This window comes from Hyla sarda, chromosome 9 (assembly GCF_029499605.1).
Source record: "Hyla sarda isolate aHylSar1 chromosome 9, aHylSar1.hap1, whole genome shotgun sequence".
Lineage (NCBI taxonomy): Eukaryota > Metazoa > Chordata > Amphibia > Anura > Hylidae > Hyla > Hyla sarda.
In genome coordinates, this window is record NC_079197.1 from 146,093,303 (window position 1) to 146,115,002 (window position 21,700).

A 21,700-nucleotide genomic window follows, 5' to 3' on the forward strand; every position below is an offset into this window, starting at 1 on the left:
TCCCAACTGGTAAACACTGTGGAAGGAAAACGGCAAGAGAACCTCATCCAGCAAATCAACAGATTCAAGAGAACACAGCGAGAAAACGCCATGGAGATCTACATATGCCTGACTAAGGGCGAACACACGGAAGTGAAGGCGAAAACCTTCAGAAAACAGGAAGAGAGAGAAGAAAACCGTCTGTGAAGAGGCATGGTGCATACTAAGATAACCGGAACTCAAGACTTCCGGTTCCAGAACAACCATCCCAGGAGCTCACCACGAGAAAATCGGGAGGACACCCTGAGGGAACCGCAGAACGAGGGAAATACGGCCACACAAGCTGAAATTTGGCCAAACAAAGACCTGAGCCCTGAGAAGGAGCATCCCTGAGCAGGTGACATGAGAACTGGAGGTTCCAGGAACTCCTGAGCATCCCACACAAATGTAGGGGCAACCCCAGCCACAGCGAAATGCTCCGACCGAACAACGTACTTCTAAGACAAGACCAGAAGTAGCACAGAACAGCGATACCACCCCCCCGGGAGGTGGAGGAGGAGCTTGGCAGAAATGCCATGCATGCCCGAGACCCCCACCCTCATCACAGCCCCCAGAACAGGAAGGCTGTACAAGAGAGAGAGGGACACCCCAGGCGTCCAGGAGGTTACCCAATACAAGAAGACTCCCCAGCACTCAAGCTATGAACGAAGAGGGGCTAACAAGCCTCGGACCGCAGTGGCCCAAATGGACCCGAAAACTTCAAGGCAAAAGGAAATGGAAAAGGGGGCCTAGCCAGAATTCCCAAGATTCGGGCACATAAAGGCTACTCTGGCAGACTGTTGAGTCAGTGCAGTGCGACCGACAGATTCAGAAGGAAAGATGGACCCGCCAACCAGAGGAGAACGATGGCATGAACCACACCACAAATGAGCCCGACCGCCACAGCTGAGCCATACAAGACTCTATAAATTCCTCCGGCAGAGGAGAGAGTCTAGGTTGTAAGAACAGCAGGCAACCAAGAAAAAAGAAGAAAGTGCAATAGTAAGCCGTGGGCACATAACCAGCAGGATCTCCTGAGTGCTTAAGCAAACTAGGAATCCAGCTAGACACCTCACAAGTAAGGGGAGAAAGAGAAGGCACCCTTTTGGCAGAGATAATGCGCCGCAAAGGTTCCCAGAGGAGAGGGAACAAGAGGCAATTGTGGAGAACACAGGCACTGGTCTTGCAGAGTCCCAGTGGGTTACAATAGCAACCCCTGCAAAAAATAAAAAAATAAAATAAAAAACTATGAAAGGCATGGAGAAGCGGAGCAAGTCCCTGGAGGAATCCGGGACACTGGAGAAATCCTGGACACTTGAGCGAGGTAAAACCAAGGGACCAGGAATGCCCATAAGGTGCATGCGCATCAACGTACAGTTGAGGAGATAAGTCCACATAAGGGACGAAGCCCTGGCCCTTGGAAGAAAGAGGCAGACGCTGCGACAACTGAGCCATGCTGGCCTTTGCCCAAAGGCTCAGACGACTGAGCCACCCAGCGTAGAAAGGTAGGAACTCTGGAAGGATACCCGGAGACATTGGGGGTGAGGATGAATACACTTTCGCCCTTTTGGGGCACCTGCCAAAAAAAAGGAGGCACACAGCCGCAGAAGCGTTCCTATAGAAAAAACAGAGACATGGTGTTGTTGACCTTACGAGGTAGTGAGGTACCGAGACTGCAACCAAACACAAAAAGCGGACTTAGCAAGTGTCCAGCGGCAAGAAAATTGGTGGCACACCCCCGGTGTGCCTTGAACCGCTACCAGCCCCGGCACACCCCCTTGTCAAAACTTAGATAGCTGCCGAGTCTACAAGGATCTGTAGACAATGCCCACATCCTACAATAGTGTGTCCCTCAATGAAGAAATCGTATTTAACCCCTTAATGACCAAGAAAAAAAAAATGTTTGACTTTTTTTTCCTCCTCACATTCCAAGACCCATTACTTATTTTTCCAATGATGAAGTTGTATAAGGGCTTATTTTTTGTGGGCCAAATTGTACTTTTCATTGGCTCACTTTATGTTGTCATAAAATGTATGACAGAGCGAGAATATATGTAAGACATAATTAAAAAAAAAAAATATGGAATTGCGCAATTTTGTGGGAAATAATTTTTCTATGGGTCAGTAAAGCTGTAGTTTAACGGTTCCACTTTTGTGTATATATGACTTTTTATTAAATTTTTTTGGGGGACATGATGTGACCAAAAATCCCCAAGTTTGGAGTTTATGCCTTCAAATGTGCACGATCAGGAACATCATTATTTAATAGTTGGACGATTACACACGCAGTGATAAGAAATGTTTATTTTTTTATAGTGTAATACAGGTCAGCACTGTGCCCTTAATCTCGACCAAATTGCCGGCAGCCGAAAAAAAAACCTTGGCAACCGCCGAGGATGTGGTACAAACAAAAACTGCAGCACTTGCAGAGCAATGTGGCCATGTCCTCAGGAAGGTACCTGAGAGAATCCCGTGGAGAGTTCAGAGGGTTCTAAACACGCAGGATCTGTTAGGATAGCCATATTTGCCAGAGGTAGAGAGGCAGACTAGACAATCAGGACACCGGAGAACCCCCCAGGGAGGAGATGTCCACTTGGAGACCCGGTCCAAGAGGAAATGGGTATAGGGTCTGTTTTCCTATACTCTTCCGAGAACGTTGTTCCGGATGCTTCCAGGAACTCGTCTGATTCAGCATGAGGACCGAATGACGAGAGCGGCAGAAGGAGACTTCTGGAATGGAGTCCACAGTCTTTGGGTCCTGTATGTAGAACGGTATCCTTGATTGCCGAACAGGCCATCCACAGGCCATGGGACCATTAGAAACCAGGGAATAGCGGCAATAAATGGAATGTTTAAATGCTGTGATTTGTATATTTAACCAGTTAAATGACGGACATCGGAGCGATCTCCAATGTTCATCACTACCAGCAGAAGTCAGCTCCCAGTTATGGGCATCTCCCAGTTATGATGCGGACCTGACCTGTGGGCCCGCGTCACGAATGCCCACCTGACCCATGACGTACATATATGTCATGGGTTTGGAAAGGGGTTAAATAAGACCCCAAGATATATAACGTTATCACAAATTGTATTGGCTTCAGCATGCGTTTGTGTGATTTACCTCTGACAGGAAGTTGTGTAGTCCTTCCATTGTCAGTGTGGTATCAGCAGGCTTGGCTGCATCTGGTCTCTGAGCTCTAGCCTTGGCCCTTAAAAGGGGTACTCCGCTGCTCAGCGTTTGGAACAAACTGTTCCGAACGCTGGAGCCAGGAGCTTGTGACGTCATAGCCCCGCCCCCTCATGACATCACGCCCCGCCCCCTCAATGCTGTCACGCCCCCTCCCATAGACTTGCATTAAGGGGGCAGGGTGTGACGTCATGAGGTGGTGGGGCTATGACGTCACAAGCTCCCGGCGCCGACTCCAACGTTTGTTCCAAACGCTGAGCAGCGGAGTACCCCTTTAATAATGTCATCACCTCTGAACAGCCCCTACAGCTACATCACTACCTACCTTTTCTATATCTTTTAGGAGACATTTAGGGAAGAATAAGGTAGTGTTCACTGCATGCCGCCTTGTGCTGAACAATGAGACAAGCAGAGGAGCAGACAGGGAATAATTAGCAGGTGCTGCAACCTCACCGATAAAGTGCGCCATTTTGCTGTGAAATGAGATTTTCTGCAACAGCTCTAAGCAGGGAACTAGCAGGATTGCTGCAGGGTGATTGATGAAAAGTTAAGGAAAAAGCAATGTATTCTCAGAATTGAGTTATTTTACAACTGCTCAACCCAAAAGTACAGGGCTAAGCCTGCCAAAACAAAATGGTCTTTTTTGGGGTTCAGAACTGGGGAAGACAGGTAAGCAGTGCTGTATGCTTCTGCAGCGTTTTCGTATTTTATTTTTTTTAACTGTTTTTCTTCTACCAGATGACGGAATAGCCTTTTAAACCCACAGGGTGAAATCGATATCTGTGATCTGTAGATATGATACTTTCGCAGTAGGCAAGAAGAAGAGAGCCCTTACCTGAAGAGGACCCCTTTAATCACCTGCCATGCGTTAGGGGGTGGCGGTTGTTGTTGCTGCTGCTGTTGTGCGTTCTGTTGGTCAGGGGCGATGGCTGCTTCAGTCCCGACAGAGCCATTGAGGCTGGCCTGGAAAATACAAAAGACAAGAAGAACAGATCCTGAGTGTTCTGATCAACTAGATAAACCCATCCACGAGTGCAGAGAGGCTGCTGCTATTCATTTTCGTTTGAGGAAGTGTTTCCCAAATCAGTGTGCCTCCAGCTGCTGCAAAACTACAACTCCCAGCATGGCCGGACAGCCGAAGGCTGTCCGGGCATGCTGGGAGTTTTAGTTTTGCAACAGCTGGAGGTGCCCTGATTAGGAAAAACTGCTCTAGGATGAATGGGTGATAACAGGGAAAACTCCCAGCATGCCTTTAGGCGGCCTGCAGGAGGTCACTGTGACTGACTGTTGAGAGCAAATAAGTATCACTGACATATAGCCGCCAGTACTGTACATTAAAGGGGTACTCTGGTGATAAAAGAATATTTTTCAAATCAACTGGTGCCAGAAAGATAAACAGATTTGTAAATTCCTCCTATATAAAAAATCTTAATCCTTCCAGTACTTAACAGCTGCTGTATGCTCCACAGGAAGAAGTTCTTTACTTTTTGAATTTCCTTTCTGTCTGACCACAGTGCTCTCTGCTGACACCTCTGTCCATTTTAGGAACTGTACAGAGCAGGAGAAAATCCCCATAGCAAACCTCTATGGTCTGGACAGTTCCTAGCATGGACAGAGGTGTCAGCAGAGAGCACTGTGGTCAGACTGGAAAAAAAAAATTAAAAAAGAAAAGAACTTCCTGTGGAGCATACAGCAGCTGATAAGTGCTGGAAGGATTCAAAAATGTTTTGTTTGTTTTTAACTTATTTTTATAATATATGTTTTGCATAACATTATTCAACTCTTTATTCTATATGCATCCCAACCCCCTTCCCAAAGGGGAAAAAAATAAAAAAATTAAAAAAATTAAACATTTTTTTAATTTAAAATATTTTACAAATCTGTTTACCTTTGATTTGAAAAAAATTATAATCATAATAAAATATGAATAATTGTTTTCCACCAGAGTACCCCTTTAAACAGAACTGCTAGGTCATACCCACTAGATTCAGTAACAATAATGATGCCACTTGGCTTATGTGCCGTGCAGAATCAGCGCGGAACTCAGGCGGTAAAGGGTTAAGCTGCTCCATGTAGAAAAACTTTAGCAAGAATAGTCAGATCATAGGGAACCGGGTCCCAGAAGGATTGAAGCTTACAAGGGAAATCTACCGCGCGCACACACAAGTGTATTCCTGCAAATGTGACATGATAATAATACAAGTAATAAAACTAAACACTTCCTTAGGGTGAATTTACATGTAAAGTGTCTTCGTGTGGCCAAAACCCCGCTGGTATGCAGTTTTACCGCAAAACGGTGTGTGTGTGGGCATGTATTTTAGAGAAGAAAATCTACCTTAAAGGGGTATTCCAGGCAAAACCATATATATATATATATATCTCAACTCGCTGCGGAAAGTTAAGCAGATTTGTAAATTACTTCTATTAAAAAATCTTAATCCTTCCAATAGTTATTAGCTTCTGAAGTTTTCTGTCTAACTGCTCAATGATGATGTCACGTCCCGGGAGCTGTGCATGATGGGAGAATATCCTCATAGGAGCTGCACAGCTCCCGGGACGTGAGTCATCAGAGAACAGTTAGACAGAAAACAACAACTCAACTTCAGAAGCTAATAACTATTGGAAGGATTAAGATTTTTTAATAGAAGTAATTTACAAATCTGTTTAACTTTCCGCAGTGTGTCTCTCTCTCTCTCTCTCTCTCTCTATATCTATATCTATATCTATATCTATATCTATATCTATATCTATATCTATATCTATATCTATATCTATATCTATATCTATATCTATATATATATATATATATATATATATATAAAAGGTTTTGCCTGGACTACCCCTTTAATTCTTCACTTTCAGACTACATGCAGCACATTGAGTTGAACACATCCCTGGGTGCACGCTGTGGTATCGGAAAACTGGTCGGCTGATTTTCCAAAGTTTACCACAAAAGACGCCGTACGTGTACGTTCACATGTCAACTCTCAGCAGGTTTCCTGCTGCAGAAAATCTGCAGTGAGTTTTGCCACCATTTGGGTCCGCAGTCAATATTAAAATCTGACACTATGTGGGGTTTTCCGCAGACCCAAGGAAGCGGCTGGTAGAGAGACATACAGCAGAAACCCGCTGAGAGTTATCGACGTGTGAACGGACCCTTAGAGTAGGTGTGAACAAGGTCTAATAGGGAGGAGACGTCTGTACGGCTTTGTAGGATTGAGATCATCCTAAGAGCAAAGTAGTCGAGGATCCCATTACTTTTCAGATATTTTCCCACCAATTGATCAATTCTTATTACTTTGCGATACATGTCTAGATCTTAACCCCTTAGGCCGGGTTCAAACGTCGGAATTTCTGAGTCTGAATCGGAAAGGAACGCACAAGGAGGAAGAGTGATCGTCCAGAAACTAGTTTTTGTAGGGGATTTTCTGCGCGGAAAGTCCACCTAGCTCAGGAGCTGAGCTCGCATCATACCCGCACAGTCCCTGCTGCTATCAACAGCCAGGACCCGTGGCTAATGACAGATATCGCCGTTTATGCAGATGTCCGGCATTAACTCTTTAGACGCAGCGATCAAAGTTGATCGCCGCGTCTAAAGTTAGAGTGAAAGCTTCCCAGCAGTGTCTAGCTCAGCTAGGACGCACAAGGATTAAAGATGATTTAACCCCTTCACTAATAAAAGTATGAATTTTTTTCCTATAAAAAAAATAAATAAAAAACTGTAAATAAAAATAAACATGTGGTATCGCCGTGTGCGTAAATGTCAGAACTATAACAATATATCATTAATTAAACCGCACTGTCAATGGTGTACGCGCAAAAAAATCCAAATAGTCCAAAATAGCGTATTTTTGATCACTTTTTATACTATAAAAAAAATAAAAAGTGATCAAAAAGTCCAATCAAAACAAAAATGATACTGCTAAAACTTCAGATTACGACAAAAAATTAGCCCCATACATCCCCATACGTGGAAAAAATAAAAATAAAAAAGTTATAGGGGTCACAAAAGGACAATTTTAAACATTCATTTTCCTGCATGTAGTTATGATTTTTTCCAGAAGTCCGACAAAATCCAACCTATATAAGTAGGGGATCATTTTAATTATATGGACCTACAGAATAAAGATAAGGTGTCATTTCTACCGAAAAAAGTACTGTGTAGAAACGGAAGCCCCCAAAATTACAAAATGGCGTTTTCTTCAATTTTGTCGCACAATGATTTTTTTGGGTTTCGCCGTAGATTTTTAGGTAAAATGACTGACGTCATTACAAATTAGAATTGATGGAGCAAAAAATAAGCCACATATGGATTTTTAGGTGCAAAATTGAAAGAGTTATGATTTTTAAAAGGTAAGGAGGAAAAAATGAAAGTATGAAAGTTCCTTAAAAGGAAAACTGTCAGATATTTTATCCCGTCCTATCCACAGGTACAGGTGGATAGTGCTGGAGACACTGATTAAAACGAGCCCTACCTTACCCGGATCCGCCCGGCCGTTCTCCCACAATTGTAGTTTTATTCTACGTGTATATCTTGCTGTAACTGGCACGGGCGGGGCTTCTGCAGGTTAACTGGCACTGACGTCAGCGCAGCTTATGAATATTCATCCCCTCTCCCTCCAGTTAGGAGCGGCGAAGAGAGGGAGAACTGGAGGGAGAGGGGATGAATATTCCTAAGCGGCGCTGATGTCAGTGCCAGTTAACCTGCAGAAGCCCCGCCCGTGCCATTTACAGCAAGATATACACGTAGAATAAAACTACAATTGTGGGAGAACGGCCGGGCAGATCCGGGCGAGGTAGGGCTCATTTTAATCAGCGTATCACGCACTGCCCATCTGTACCTGTGGATGGGAGAAAATATCTGACAGTTTTCCTTTAAGAGGTTAATATTACTTTTTGTAAGAAAATAAGGATGCTTAAAATTGTCCTCTTCTGACCCCTCGTACTTTTATCTGTAGTTTTTATTGGTACAGTTTTTGTATTGATGGGACTTTTTGATCGACTTTTCTTAATTTTTTTTCCTGCTATCTGAAAAAGCAAAAAATCTGTAATTCTGGACTAAGATTCTTTACATATACGCAAGTCACCGCACGGTTTCATTAACATATTTAAATAGTCCGGATAATTCCGCACACACAGAGATAAATGTTTTTTGTTTACCTTATCTAAAGAAAGGTAATTTTTTTTTTTATTACTCTATTTTATTCTCTATAAGGAGCTATAACCTGCAATCTTTTTGATCTTTTGATTGAACAATGCTATAGCACAGCATGGATCAGTGTCATCAGCATTCCATTACTACAGACCATTTGGAGCGCTTCCTCACAGCTACACTGAGCAAATTAATTTTATCCTTTTTAAATGCCAGAATCAACTCTAATCACAGTGCCTTAAGGGTTAATACCAGACATAAGCCTAATCGGTGGGGTCTGGGAGCTAACAGGAGGGGATCTGGTACTGACCTCCTATTTTGACCATTAGGCACTGGAACATTTGGAGAGACAGACTGGTGATCACATGACCAAGATAAAGTAATAAAATACAGTAGTTTTTATTTAACATACAATGGTCTTTTCTGGGCCATTGTAACTTGAAACCAGACTCAACATACAATGTACGGACAGTCCAGATATGCAAAGTGTGTCAATGACTGGAAGATCCGACCAATCAAATTACTGAAGTGCATGCACTTACTGGTGTCTGGTAGCACCCCCTACAGTACAGGGTGGTATTACATGTTCTGTACTCTTTACCTGTACGAGGGTTAGCTGCTCCTTTGGACACCAGATGAGGGCGACTCCATGTTACTTTTTTAGGACACTGTGTGTTCTGTACAGGACCCTGAAGAAGCTCCTGTCCTCTACATAGACAGTGATTACAGCTCCCAGCAGATCTTTCTTACTTTTATATGTAAGGATTTGCTTTATCTGTATTAGTTATCTACTTCTCTTTCTTTAAGCCTCTCTAATTTTGGTGGCTTCAGAACAAATAATCAAGTTTCCATAGAGTTCTGGTCCCAACATACAATGGTTTTAACATACAATGGTCGTCCTGGAACCAATTAATATTGTAACTTGAGGGACCACTGTACATAGATGTAGCTGTGCTGGAATGAAACAGATGGCGCTGTATGACTAATGATAGCAAAATTAGCTGTCCGGGCATACTGAGTAGTAGTTTTGCAACAGCTGGAGGCACACTGGTTGGGAAACACCATCCTATATTCTTCAAAGAAGTTTGGGAGGGGGGGGGGTGTAAGCCTTTATACCCTAGAAATAGCAGCAATTGCCCATAGGTGCCCAATACTGCAATAAAACCGATCTGATGTACAATATCCAACACATCTCCCCCAGTGACTGAGGTGACTGTGGTATTGTGTGTGTTACACTAGTCACAGTGTCATCTCTCCAAGATCCACAACATGTTTACAGCTAAACACAACCCGACTGTACACAGGAACCCATGACGTCTTTGTATTATAGACAGGGAAGAAGTGTTTCCAATACAGAGAAAAACGGATACCAGACAAACAGGGCGCCGATATGGCATTGTCCCTTAGAATTAGCTGACATTCACCCGTCATCTCTTCATGTATGAAGAAATGCCGATCCACGCGACATACCTCAGCCGTGCTTCTGCCCTAAAACGCACTTGGATTTTGCTGCTTCTATTATACACCGTGTGAATCCAACTTAAAGGGGTACTCTGCTGCTCAGCGTTTGAAACAAACTGTCAGCAGAGAGCACTGTGGTCAGACAAAAAAGAAATTCAAAAAGAAAAGAATTTCCTCTGTGGCATACAGCTGCTAAAAAGTACTGGAAGGCTAAAGATTTTTTAATAGAAGTAATTTACACCAGTTCATTTAAAAAAAAATATATATATATAAAAAGTTTTTAAGCCCCAGAAGCTTGAAAAAGTGCAAGATGTCAAGATTATTTAATATAAAGAATGCTTTCAAAAAAAAAAAAAAAAAAAAACGTAAAATAAGAAAAAAATATTTAACTATATAATGAACAAATACACAAATATACGTGCATGAGGGGTAGTCCATTTAGAGCAGTGTTTTCCAAAAACAAGCCTCCAGCTTTTGCAAAACTACATCCCCCTGCATGCCGAGCAGGCTGGGAGTTGTAGTTTTGCAGCTGCCTGGGGAGTACAGGGTACCACACATGTGGGAGTTTGGAGGTGTCCAATAGTGATGCAGAGAGGTTGGATGAATGTCGATCAAGACAGAAGAGGCGGAGCTGGGGCCTAGACTGCAATTCTCCCCGCCCAGATGACTCTTAGGCAGAAATTTGCATATACAGTGGTCACTCAAGTTACAATATTAATTGGTTCCAGGATGGCCATTGTAGGTTGAAACCATTGTATGTTGAAACCATAATTATGGAAACCTGGTAATTGGCTCTAAAGCCCCAATATGTCATCCAAAAATAGGAAAAAAAGTGAGGATTAAAGGGGTACTCCGGTGCTTAGACATCGTATCCCCTATCCAAAAGGATACGGGATAAGATGCCTGATTTGCGGGAGTCCCGCTGCTGGGGACCCCCATGATCTTGCACGCGGCACCCCGTTTATAATCAGTTCCCTGAGCGTGTTCGCTCCGGGTCCGATTACCGGCGATCACAGGGCCGACAGTGTGTGACGTCACAGCCCCTCCCATAGGCTTGCGTTGAGGGGCGGAGCGTGACATCACACACTGTCGGCCCTGTGGTCGCCGATAATCAGACCCGGAGCAAACACGCTCCGGGGACTGATTATAAACAGGGTGTTGCATGCAAGATCCCGGGGGTCCCCAGCGGCGGGACTCCCGCAATCAGGCATCTTTTTCCCTATCCTTGGATAGGGGATAAGATGTCTAAGCTCCGGAGTAGCCCTTTAAAGAAAAATAAGTAGATAACTAATAGAGATAAAGCAAGTCCTTACATATAAGAGTAATAAAGATCTGCTGGAAGCTGGAATCACTGTCTATGTAGAGGACAGGAGCTTCTTCAGGGTCCTGTACAGTACACAATGTCCTAAAAAAGTAACATGGAGCCGCCCTCACCTGTGTCCAAAGAAGCAGGTAACCCTGGTACAGGTAAAGAGTACAGAACATGTAATACCTCCCTGTACTGTAGGGGGCGCTCCCAGACACCAGTCAGTGCATACACTTCAGTAATACAGGTAAAGAGTACAGAACATGTAATACCTCCCTGTACTGTAGGGGCCGCTCCCAGACACCAGTCAGTGCATACACTTCAGTAATACAGAAGGTTTACCAGTGAATGCCCATTCTGATTGGTCAGTTCTTCCAGTAATTGACACATTTCACAGATCTGGTTTGTCCGTAGTATTGTATGTGGAGTCTGGTTTCAAGTTACAAAGGTCCAAACTATTGTATGTTGAGGCCATTGTGAGTTGAGGGATCACTGTATAGTGCACTGCTTTTTAGGTAGTGAATGTTGCTACTAGTAGCATCAGGTTTGGCATACAGATACATGATCGGATACATTGTCAGCCCGTGTATAAGGCACAGTGGGATTTTTACAGACCAAACAGGACCCGACGGGTTCCCTTTGTCTTGACACAACACAAACATAACAAAAGCCTAAGACTTGTGGACATTGCTTTTCTGGAACGTCGGCCTGGTATATGCAGCAGAACAATGGCCCCAGTGTCCAGCACTGCCGTCGCCCCTTGTGACCCGGCCATAACAAATGCAGGCGGGAATATTCGCCGCTCGCTCCAGAGGTCAGATTCAATAGAATAACATCCATCGCAGCCAATGAAACCTGCACCAAGCCTAAAGAGCTAAACAAACCACAGCAATGGAAACGGCTTGTGACTACTGCATGTAGCACTGTGACCAAGCGTTGTTCTGAGGGCCCGGACACAGGAAGCCTTATTGCAAAATACTATACAGCTGGGTGCAACGTGACGCGACTGAACCTCCCGACACGCCTGTTCCCTGCCCTCAGAATACACGATGACTGAATGCATGTGTATGACCCAGATGCTTATCAGGGGGAATGAACAACTTCAATGTGATTAGTTAAAGGGGTAATCCAAGGATAAGTGTTTGATCGTGGGGGGGGGGGGGGGGGGGGGGAGTTATGCAGATTTGTAAATAACTTCTATTAAAAAATCTTAATTCTTCCAGTACTTATCAGCTACTGTTATGATCCAAAGTAAGTTCTTTTCTTTTTGAATTTCCTTTCCAGTCTGACCACAGTGCTCTCTGCTGACACCTCTGTCCGTGTCAGGAACTGTCCAGAGCAGGAGAGGTTTGCTATGGGGATTTGCTCCTACTCTGGACAGTTCCTGAAATGGACAGAGGTGTCAGCATAAAACACTGTGGTCAGACATAAGGGAAATTCAAAGAGAAAAGAACTTCATGTGGATAATACAGCAGCGGATAGCTACTGGAAGGATTAGGTTTTTTTTTTTTTTTTTTTTTTTTTTTTATAGAAGTAATTTACAAAATTTAACTTTCTGGGACCATTTGATAAAAAAAAAAAAAATAAATAAATAAATAAAAGGTTTTCAGTGGAGTGCCCCTTTATCCTAAAAAAAATAAAATAAAAAAGTTGCATATGCCATCAAATATTTAAAGCGTAACTACTAATGTTTAAAAGGACAAGTGCGTAGTTGTGAGCCCGTCCGCGGGGGAGACGCAGTGACAGTTGCCAAGGTAACCGTGCCACGCTCAGCTAAGTTCCACACATGAGCATGTAGAACGGTTAAAGGGGGTACTCTTTATTTTATTTTTTTTAAATCAACTGGTGCCAGAAAGTTAAATAGATTTGTAAATCACTTCTATTAAAAAAATCTTAATCCTTCCAGTACTTTTTAGGGGCTGTATACTACAGAGGAAATTATTTTCCTTTTGGATTTCTCTGATGTCATGACCACAGTGCTCTCTGCTGGCCTCTGCTGGCCATTTTAGGAGAAAATCCCCATAGCAAACATATGCTGCCCTGGACAGTTCCTAAAATGGACAGCAGAGGTCAGCAGAGAGCACCGTGGTCGTGACATCAGAGAAATCCAAAAGGAAAATAATTTCCTCTGTAGTATACAGCCCCTAAAAAGTACTGGAAGGATTAAGATTTTTTTTTTTTAATAGAAGTAATTTACAAATCTGTTTAACTTTTTGGCACTAGTGGATTAAAAAAAAATAAAAATAAAAATAAATAAATAAATAACGTTTTCCACGGGAGTACCCCTTTAAGCTGAAGGTGGCGCGGGCTCACAACTTTGGACTTGCGCTTCAAACCTCCTGGCAACCCCATAACCCAGTGTTTTCCAAACAGTGCGCCTTCAGCTGTTGCAAAACTACAACTCCCAGCATGCCCGGACAGCCGAAGGCTGTCCGGGCATGCTGGGAGTTGTAGTTTTGCAATAGCTGAAGGCACACTGTTTGGAAAACACTGCCATAGCCTAAAGATACAGATCACCATAGTCTTGCGCTATGGAGTGGCAGTCTGAACATGACCGGAGTTTCGCTTTAAAAAGGGGCATTGTCAGCTCAGGTCATCAGACCCAAAGTCAGGCCAGGGGGGGGGGGGGGGGGGGGGGAGGGAAAAAACATGTTTTATAATGCTAGTGTGAACCCAGCCTAATAGGTATACATAGAAGCTATTAGGGCCCATGCACAAGAAGTACATTCTGAGCGGAATCCTACTGTTTACACACTGCAGAATTTCCTATGCAGATATTGATTCTGTTGTAAGAATTAACATGTTCATTCTTCTGGCAGAATCTACCTGGAAAAGCCCAAAAGTACTTTGGGACACTCAATTAGGGTGAGCGGTGCAGAATTGTTGTCGCTCAGTTCGACTGGGCACTACCCATATGTCTAAGGCTGCTTTCACACTATTGAGTTCACCCGTTAAACGTATTAGGGATCGACCTAATATCGGCCGATATTCACGATTTTGGACATTATCGGTATCGGCAATTACCTTGCCGATAATCCGATAATGCCCCGCCCCCCAGAAACCGCCGCTGCCCCATTGCCTCCCCCATCCGCGGTTTTATAATTACCTGTTCCTGGGACCCGGGGTCCGCGCTATTTCTGGCTCCTGCGCCGTCCTGTGTTACGCTGTGCGCTGCGCAGCGCAATGACGAGTGACGTCCTCAACGCGACGTCACAGTCAGTGCGCACAGTGACAGCTCAGGAGGACGGCGCTTGAGCCAGAAGTAGAGCGGACCCCGGGAACAGGTAATTATAAAACCGGGAATGGGGGAGGCAATGGGGCAGCGGTGGTCTCTGGCTGGGGCGGTGCGGCACGGTGGGGTGGCGGTGATAGGACTCAGGACAGGCAGGGGAGGGAGCAGGTGGCGGCAGCGGTCTGTAGCCCCGCAAAAGCCGCTGCAGTTCATTGATTTAAAGCGCCCGCTTTAAATCAATGATCTGCAGTGGTGTCACCCGGGGGGGGGGGGGGTAAATAGCCGTTAACTTATACCGGAATATCGGTATACGTTATCGGCTATCGGCCCTAACCTCCAAAGAGTATCTGCCCTAAAAAAACGATATCGGTCGATCCCTAAAACGTATGTTTGAAAAATAATTATTAACACCCAATAAAGTCAATGGGTTTTTTCGTTTACTCATTATCACCCATTATAGCCCGTCATGAATAACGGACGTTAGTTGTGACGGGAGAAATAACGGAACATGCACTAATTTTTCTTCCGTCACAAGAAACGGGTAAATTAACGGCCGTTATTTTTAACACTGAAGTCTATGGTAAAGGGATGAGCCTTTATGTCATCCATTTGCACCCGGTTTATTATATCCGTTATTACTTCTGAGCATGCTCAGAAGAGGGGATATCAGCAGACTCCTGCAGTGCTGAGGGACTACTACTACTCCCATCATGGAACAGACTTGTTTCCATGATGGGAGTAGTAATTCCCCACTGCGGGAGTCTGCTGGTGGCTGGGGAGGTTACATTAGTGTTTGTACTACTACCACCATCATGGAACAGACTGTTCCATGATGGGGGTTGTAGTACATGGGCTGAGGGATTGATCGCACCAGGTCTCACTTCTGACACCCGATGCGATCTTAAGTTATTAAGCAGGGGAGCGGACGGCATGCTCCGCAACCCTGCGATCAGTGTATTTTTTACTTAAATTTTTTAATCCCCCGAGGGGAGCCCTGAATGGCCGGTACTGAGGAGTCAATCAGGGCTCCCGCGGGGTTTTAAAATGGACAATGTGAGGGACATATGTATAATAAAAGTGTTGTTGGGGGGGGGGGGGGGGGCAAGATATATAGCGCTGCAGGGGGGGGGCATAGAGCGCTATACATCTAGCCCCCCAGCGCATTTATAATATGCCTCCCGCTGGCACATTTATAAAAATATATACTCCCGCCAACGCATTTATATGTATACATCTATACCCCCCCCCCCCCGCCAGCGCATAATGTGACCCGCTGTCGCATTTGTCTTCATTTTGCATTGCAGTGCTATATGTGAATGGTATATCAAGTCGCATCCAGCAGCCGCCGGCCAGATGATCCTGACAGATATATTATTCATTCATAGCACCGGTGGCTGCAGATGTATATAGATGTGCTGGGGGGGGGGGGGGGGGGGGGGGAAGACATATAGCGTTATCTGCCCCCCACAGCGCTTCTATATACATATGCCGGCGCTGTGCTATGAATGAATAGTACATCTGTCAGGATCATCTGCCGGGCGGCTGCTGGATGCGCTGCTGACAGATATACTTGTCACATATAGCGCATTTGTGCAGCGCGATATAAGGGATATCTGTCAGATCGCATCCAGCAGCCGCCCGGCCGATGATCCTGACAGATATACTATTCATTCATAGCACGGCGGCTGCATATGTATATAGAAGCGCTGTGGGGGGCAGATAAGGCTATATGTCTGCCCCCCAGCACATCTATATACATCTGCAGCCGCCGGCGCTATGAATGAATAGTATATCTGTCAGGATCATCTGGCCGGCGGCTACTGGATGCGATCTGATAGATATACTTGTCACATATAGCGCTGCAATGGAAATTTAAGACAAATGCGCTGGCGGTGTCACATTATGCGCCGGGGGGGGGGTATAGATATATACATATAAATGCGCTGGCAGGGGTCATTATTATTAATGCGCTGGGGGGCTAGATATATAGCGCTCTATTTACCCCCCACCCCCACAACACTTTTAATATACATATGTCCCCTCACATTGTCCATTTTAAAAACCCCGCGGGAGCCCTGAATGGCTCCTCAGTACCAGCCATTCAGGGCTCCCAGCGGGGAATTTAAAAATGAAAGTAAAAAATACATCGTATACATCGCAGGGTTGCGAACCATGCCGCCCGCTCCCCTGCTTGATAACTTCTGATCGCATCGGGTGTCAGAAGTGAGACCCGGTGCGATCAATCCCTCAGCCCCTGTACTACAACCCCCATCATGGAACAGACTGTTCCATGATGGGGGCAGTAGCACAAACACTAATGTGACCTCCCCAGCCACCAGCAGACTCCCGCAGCCGGGTAACTACTACTCCCATCATGGAAACAAGTCTGTTCCATGATGGGAGTAGTAGTAGTAGTCCCGGCTGTGGGAGTCTGTAGGCAGGGATGTTTAAATGTCCCTACATGATTGATGTTATAACGGGTCTTAACAGATGAATATGCCCATTGTTTGGACAGACATTATTCAGCCGTTAGCATCCGTTAATTCACCGTTATAAAACGTCCGTTAACAATACATTATAACGACCGTTTATTAACAGGAGAACTTTATAGTGTGAAAGCAGCATCATTTACAAAAACATTCCGGCCCAGTGCTATCTTCTACCACATCTTGTACGGACTCTACGGTGCAGACCTGAGTACCTTCACACCTCTGCTACATATAATAGACAGATCAGCCATGAATCCTTCACTGAACTAGTTAATAAGTGACGTATTCCACATCCAATAAACATTCCGAAATTAAATTCACACAGAACACACGTTACAAAGGTCTTATTGCGTTATGGGGGTTCAGCTTGGATGAGCAAGAAACTGCAAACAAAGTACTTCCTTAATACAGTCTTTGCCAACCTGGAGCTCTCCAGCTGTTGCAAAACTACAACTCCCAGCATGCCCGGACAGCCAACGGCTGTCCGGGCATGCTGGGAGTTGTAGTTTTTCAGCAGCTGGAGAGCTGCAGGTTGGCAAACACTGTCCTAACAGATGGCTATTCCAGGTATGTAGGGCTAACGTGACGAATCACTGCCCAGCACTCTCGGGAAGGTGTAGAGCGCCATCTTCAGGAATCGTTGTCTATGTCTGCATCCCAGGGCTCAACTACCAGAACACACCCGGTTGTAAATAAATATAATAAGGGTGCGTTCACACGGCCGTCTGTCCCCGTTTCGGTTCCGTTCTTGCAGGCTGTAAACGGATTAAAAAGGGTTTTAAAAAAAAAATCCCATTTACATCCGTTTGTACCCATCTGCACTCATTTCCGATTTATTGACGGCAGAAAAAAAACGGCACATTCAGTATTTTTTATTCCGTCCAAAAAAATCGGAAGAAAAAAAAAAATGGATACAGGCAATTGAAACATTGAAGTCTATGGGAAACGGATGAGCCTTTAGGGTGCGTTCACACACTTAGTTTTTGCGGGTTTTGCGCTGCGCATTTGAAAGGGGGCGGGTTCTTCTCGGCTGTCCAAAGCAGATTTTCCGCGGGGGAATTTACGCTGCGGAAAATCTGCTGCAGTCACTACTGACTTCAACGTCCCTACGTAGCGGAAAACCCGCAAAAAACAAAAAGCGTGTGAACCCACCCTCAATGTCATCCTTTTGCATCAGTTTTTTGATCCGCTTCTGAGCATGCTCACAACAAAAAATTATTTTTTTATTTATTTTTTTGGTTTATTAATTGAACAATAACGGATCCAAACGGATAACATCCGTTTGCATCCGTTATTGTCGTTTTTTTTCTAAAGTCCGTTTTTATTTTTGACGGGAGAAGAACGGGACGGGTCGAGACGGCCGTGTGAACGCAGCCTAATAGGAACGTAATAGAGGATTGCTATGTGCGATGTTTTAGGGGCACTGCAGGGATTAACTTGTCCCCTACCCACAGGTGCGGGTGAAAGGTATGACCTCTGGGACCCCTTGCGATCTAAGGAACGGGGGGCTTGAATCCTCCCCCCCCCCCCCCCCTGTATGAACCATGAGGTCAGCAGCCATCTACGCATTGCCTATGGGAGCGCCGGAGAAAACAAGAGTGCTGTAGTCTGGCATGTGACAACCGCTAGTTTAAAGTTCGGGCCACATTCTGGAAAACGTGGCCCAAAGGTTGGACCCCTCCCTTACGATCAGACACTTATAGGGGATAAATTGTTAATTGCCGGATTTCACCTTTGAAGAGGTTTTCCAGAACTATACTAAGGACAGGTCATCAATATGTGATCTGTGGGGGTCCCACTCCTGACAGTCAGCAGAGGAGCCGATTAAGGGTCTATTCACACGTACAGTATTCTGCGCAGATTTGATGCGCAGGATTTTCTGCTGCAGATTTCAATGTAAACTAAATGAATGAACACAGCTTCAAATCCTCCGCATCAAATCTGCGCAGAATACTGTGAATAGACCCTTAAAGGGGCAGTGTTGCGGCTTCAGCGTGGTACTGTAAATTCAGTGGCGGCTGTACCTGGCAATGCAGCCTTCGGCTGTCCAGGCATGCTGGGAGTTGTAGTTTTGCAACACCTGGAGGCACCCTGGTTGGGAAACGCTGGTCCAGGGGCAGTGATAATGCCATGATCACATCATGTCCATCAACCTCAATGGCGGTTTTGCCCAAGCTGTTGCAAAACTACAACTCCCAGCCGTTGGTCGTCTGTGCATGCTGGGAATTGTAGTTTTGCCACAGGTTAAAGGAATGGACAAAAAAAAAAAAGCTTATTTCTTGCAAAAACAGCACCACTCATGTCCTCAGGTTGTGTGTGGTATTGCAGCAAAGTGAATAGAGATGAGTTGTAATATCAAACACAACCAAAGGACAAGGGTGGCGCTGTTTTAGCAAGAAATTAGCACTGTTGACCTATTGCATTAAAGAGACCCTCTACTACTCTTTTCTGGTGGGCCCTATAAGTACACAGGTACAGATAAGTGGTAGTGGATGCTGGGAGTTGTAGTCGTCACAGGTTTGGGAGCACCGGGTGTAGATGCCGGCCATCACGTGACCTGGAGGGTGATGAGGGTCCCCATGTGATGGAGGCTACTCTGGGATGGTTCCCCCCTCCATCACTTATGGGTCCTCCGCAGAGTACAGGCCGGGCCCCGTGCACTCACCTGAGTCTCCGCTCCCGGCGCCGCCATCTTGCTCTTTGCTCTGTCACTCTGCACTCGCCGACGAAATCTCGGGAGAAAGCCGCCGGGGGAAGCACAAAGTCGCACACACAACTACCTCAATCTCCACCAATGGCAGCCGACAACGTCACCACAAAGGGACGTGCCGCGTCGGCTTTTTGGGTCACCTTGTTGGGCTTCTCCGGCACTTGAAGCAGCAGACGACATGTTGGAGAAGGGAAGATTCATTTGGAATGTAAGGGGGGGCGCCATGTTCGTGAAGGGCAGTGTACGGGGCTGACGAGGTTCCGCCTCCTGTAATCCAGCACATACGGAAGACGCCGCCATATTTGTTAAGGGCGGCGCGCGCTATTAGGCTCCATACTTGATAAGGGCAGAGACGCACAGAATAAATTGTGAATGTGATGTGTAGATGGGATTGGGGGCGTCCATTTTCCTTTTTTTTTTGGAGCAGTTATCTGTAGGATATTTTGCATTGGTTTTGTTTTAAAGAAGCGCTCCAGGTTTTGTTTTGCCCATATCATACACACTCACCATCTCTAGTCATACATGTGTTTTATTCCAGTACAGCTGCATCTATGAGTTTCATTACTGTAACTTGGTCATGTAATTGCCAGTTTGGTTTACACAAAGCTAGTCAGTCCGGGTCACATGACTACTTATGGACAATGTAGTGGTCTTCAACCTGTGGACCTCCAGATGTTGCAAAACTACAACTCCCAGCATGCCCGGACAGCCATTGGCTGTCCGGGCATGCTGGGAGTTGTAGTTTTGCAACATCTGGAGGTCCGCAGGTTGAAGACCATTGGACTACAGGATCACGACATCACCTACTAGATCCCTACTACTAGGTGCAAGATCCCACCTTTCCCAGCTCTATCTGTATACTGCTGCTGCTATCTCTATAGGATCAGGATATATAGTAGTTATATACCTCCCCTCCAGCTCTATCTGTATACTGCTGCTATCTCTATAGGATCAGGATATATAGTAGTTATATACCTCCCCTCCAGCTCTATCTGTATACTGCTGCTATCTCTATAGGATCAGGATATATAGTAGTTTTATAACTCACCTCCAGCTCTATCTGTATACTGCTGCTAATATCGCTATAGCATAACAGCTAACCATGAGTTGTGGGGGATACAATTCCTGTCTCAGTCACAGGTACACATTAGCAGACGATAGTAACATCTATAACTGTATCCCATTTTTTTTTAAGAACACGGACGTTACAATGATCCTGCACTTTGGTACATTTATTATCAGTCAGAGAATAATGCCGCCTAAAACACCACAGAAGGTCAGGTGGGACTGGGGCAGAAGCTACACTTGCGACAAAGCTGGATACATTTTTTTAAAGGGGTACTCCAGCCCTAAGACATCTTATTCCCTATCCAAAGGATAGGGAATAAGATGTCTGATCGTGGGGACCCCAGCAATCTTTCATTCCGCACCCACCTTTGTGAGCTCTCTGCAGCGCTGGAGACTCAGAGTGTGAAGTGTTACGACCACGGGGCTGTCACGCCCCCTCTCATAGACTTGTATTGAGGGGACGGGGCGTGACGTCACATGGGGCGGAGTCGTGACATCACAATACTCCGGCTAGGTGGTCGTAACACTTCACACTCTGAGCCTCCAGCACTGCGGAGAGCTCACAAAGGTGGGTGCGGAATGAAAGATTGCGGGGGTCCTTTGGATAGGGGATAAGATTTCTTAGGGCCGGAGTACCCCTTTCAATCCCCGCATGACACCATGAGGACACGTACAAAAAATCAGACCACCCTAGGAAACCAGCCTGGGCCAGTCTGTTGCCCAAGTACAGAGGGGAAGTGGAATATAATAAGAAGTAAGGTGTAAGTGGAGGATAAGGCTGGGTTCACACCACGTTTTTCACATACGGTAACCGTATACAGTTTTCCGCAAAAAAATTTATACGACCGTATGCATAGAGAATGCATTGTAAACCATATTCCAAATGTTGTGTACGGTTGCATCCGTTTTGCCTCGGATACGGTTTTGCCGATTTTTCAACCGTAGGCAAAAACGCTGTCGACCACGTTTTTGCCTCCGGTTGGAAAACCGTATGCGAACCGTATGCAGTTCTTTTAACATTGTTGTCTATGAGAACCGTACACAGAATTTCAGAATACGGTTGCACACGGTTTTTCG

General features: G+C 45.2%; 1 protein-coding gene across 1 annotated transcript in view; it reads right to left on the reverse strand.

Annotated features, from left to right (window-relative positions):
• CLPTM1 (CLPTM1 regulator of GABA type A receptor forward trafficking) overlaps window positions 1-19,667 on the reverse strand; it is a 40,716-nt gene extending 21,049 nt beyond the window's left edge. The window contains exons 1-2 of the mRNA XM_056539673.1: window positions 19,511-19,667; window positions 4,041-4,168 (exon numbers count right to left, since the gene is read on the reverse strand). Of these exons, the coding sequence (XP_056395648.1) occupies window positions 4,041-4,168; window positions 19,511-19,537 (155 nt within the window). The 5' untranslated portion in view covers window positions 19,538-19,667. The remainder of the gene's footprint in view (window positions 1-4,040; window positions 4,169-19,510) is intronic.
• Window positions 19,668-21,700: the final 2,033 nt, after the last annotated feature.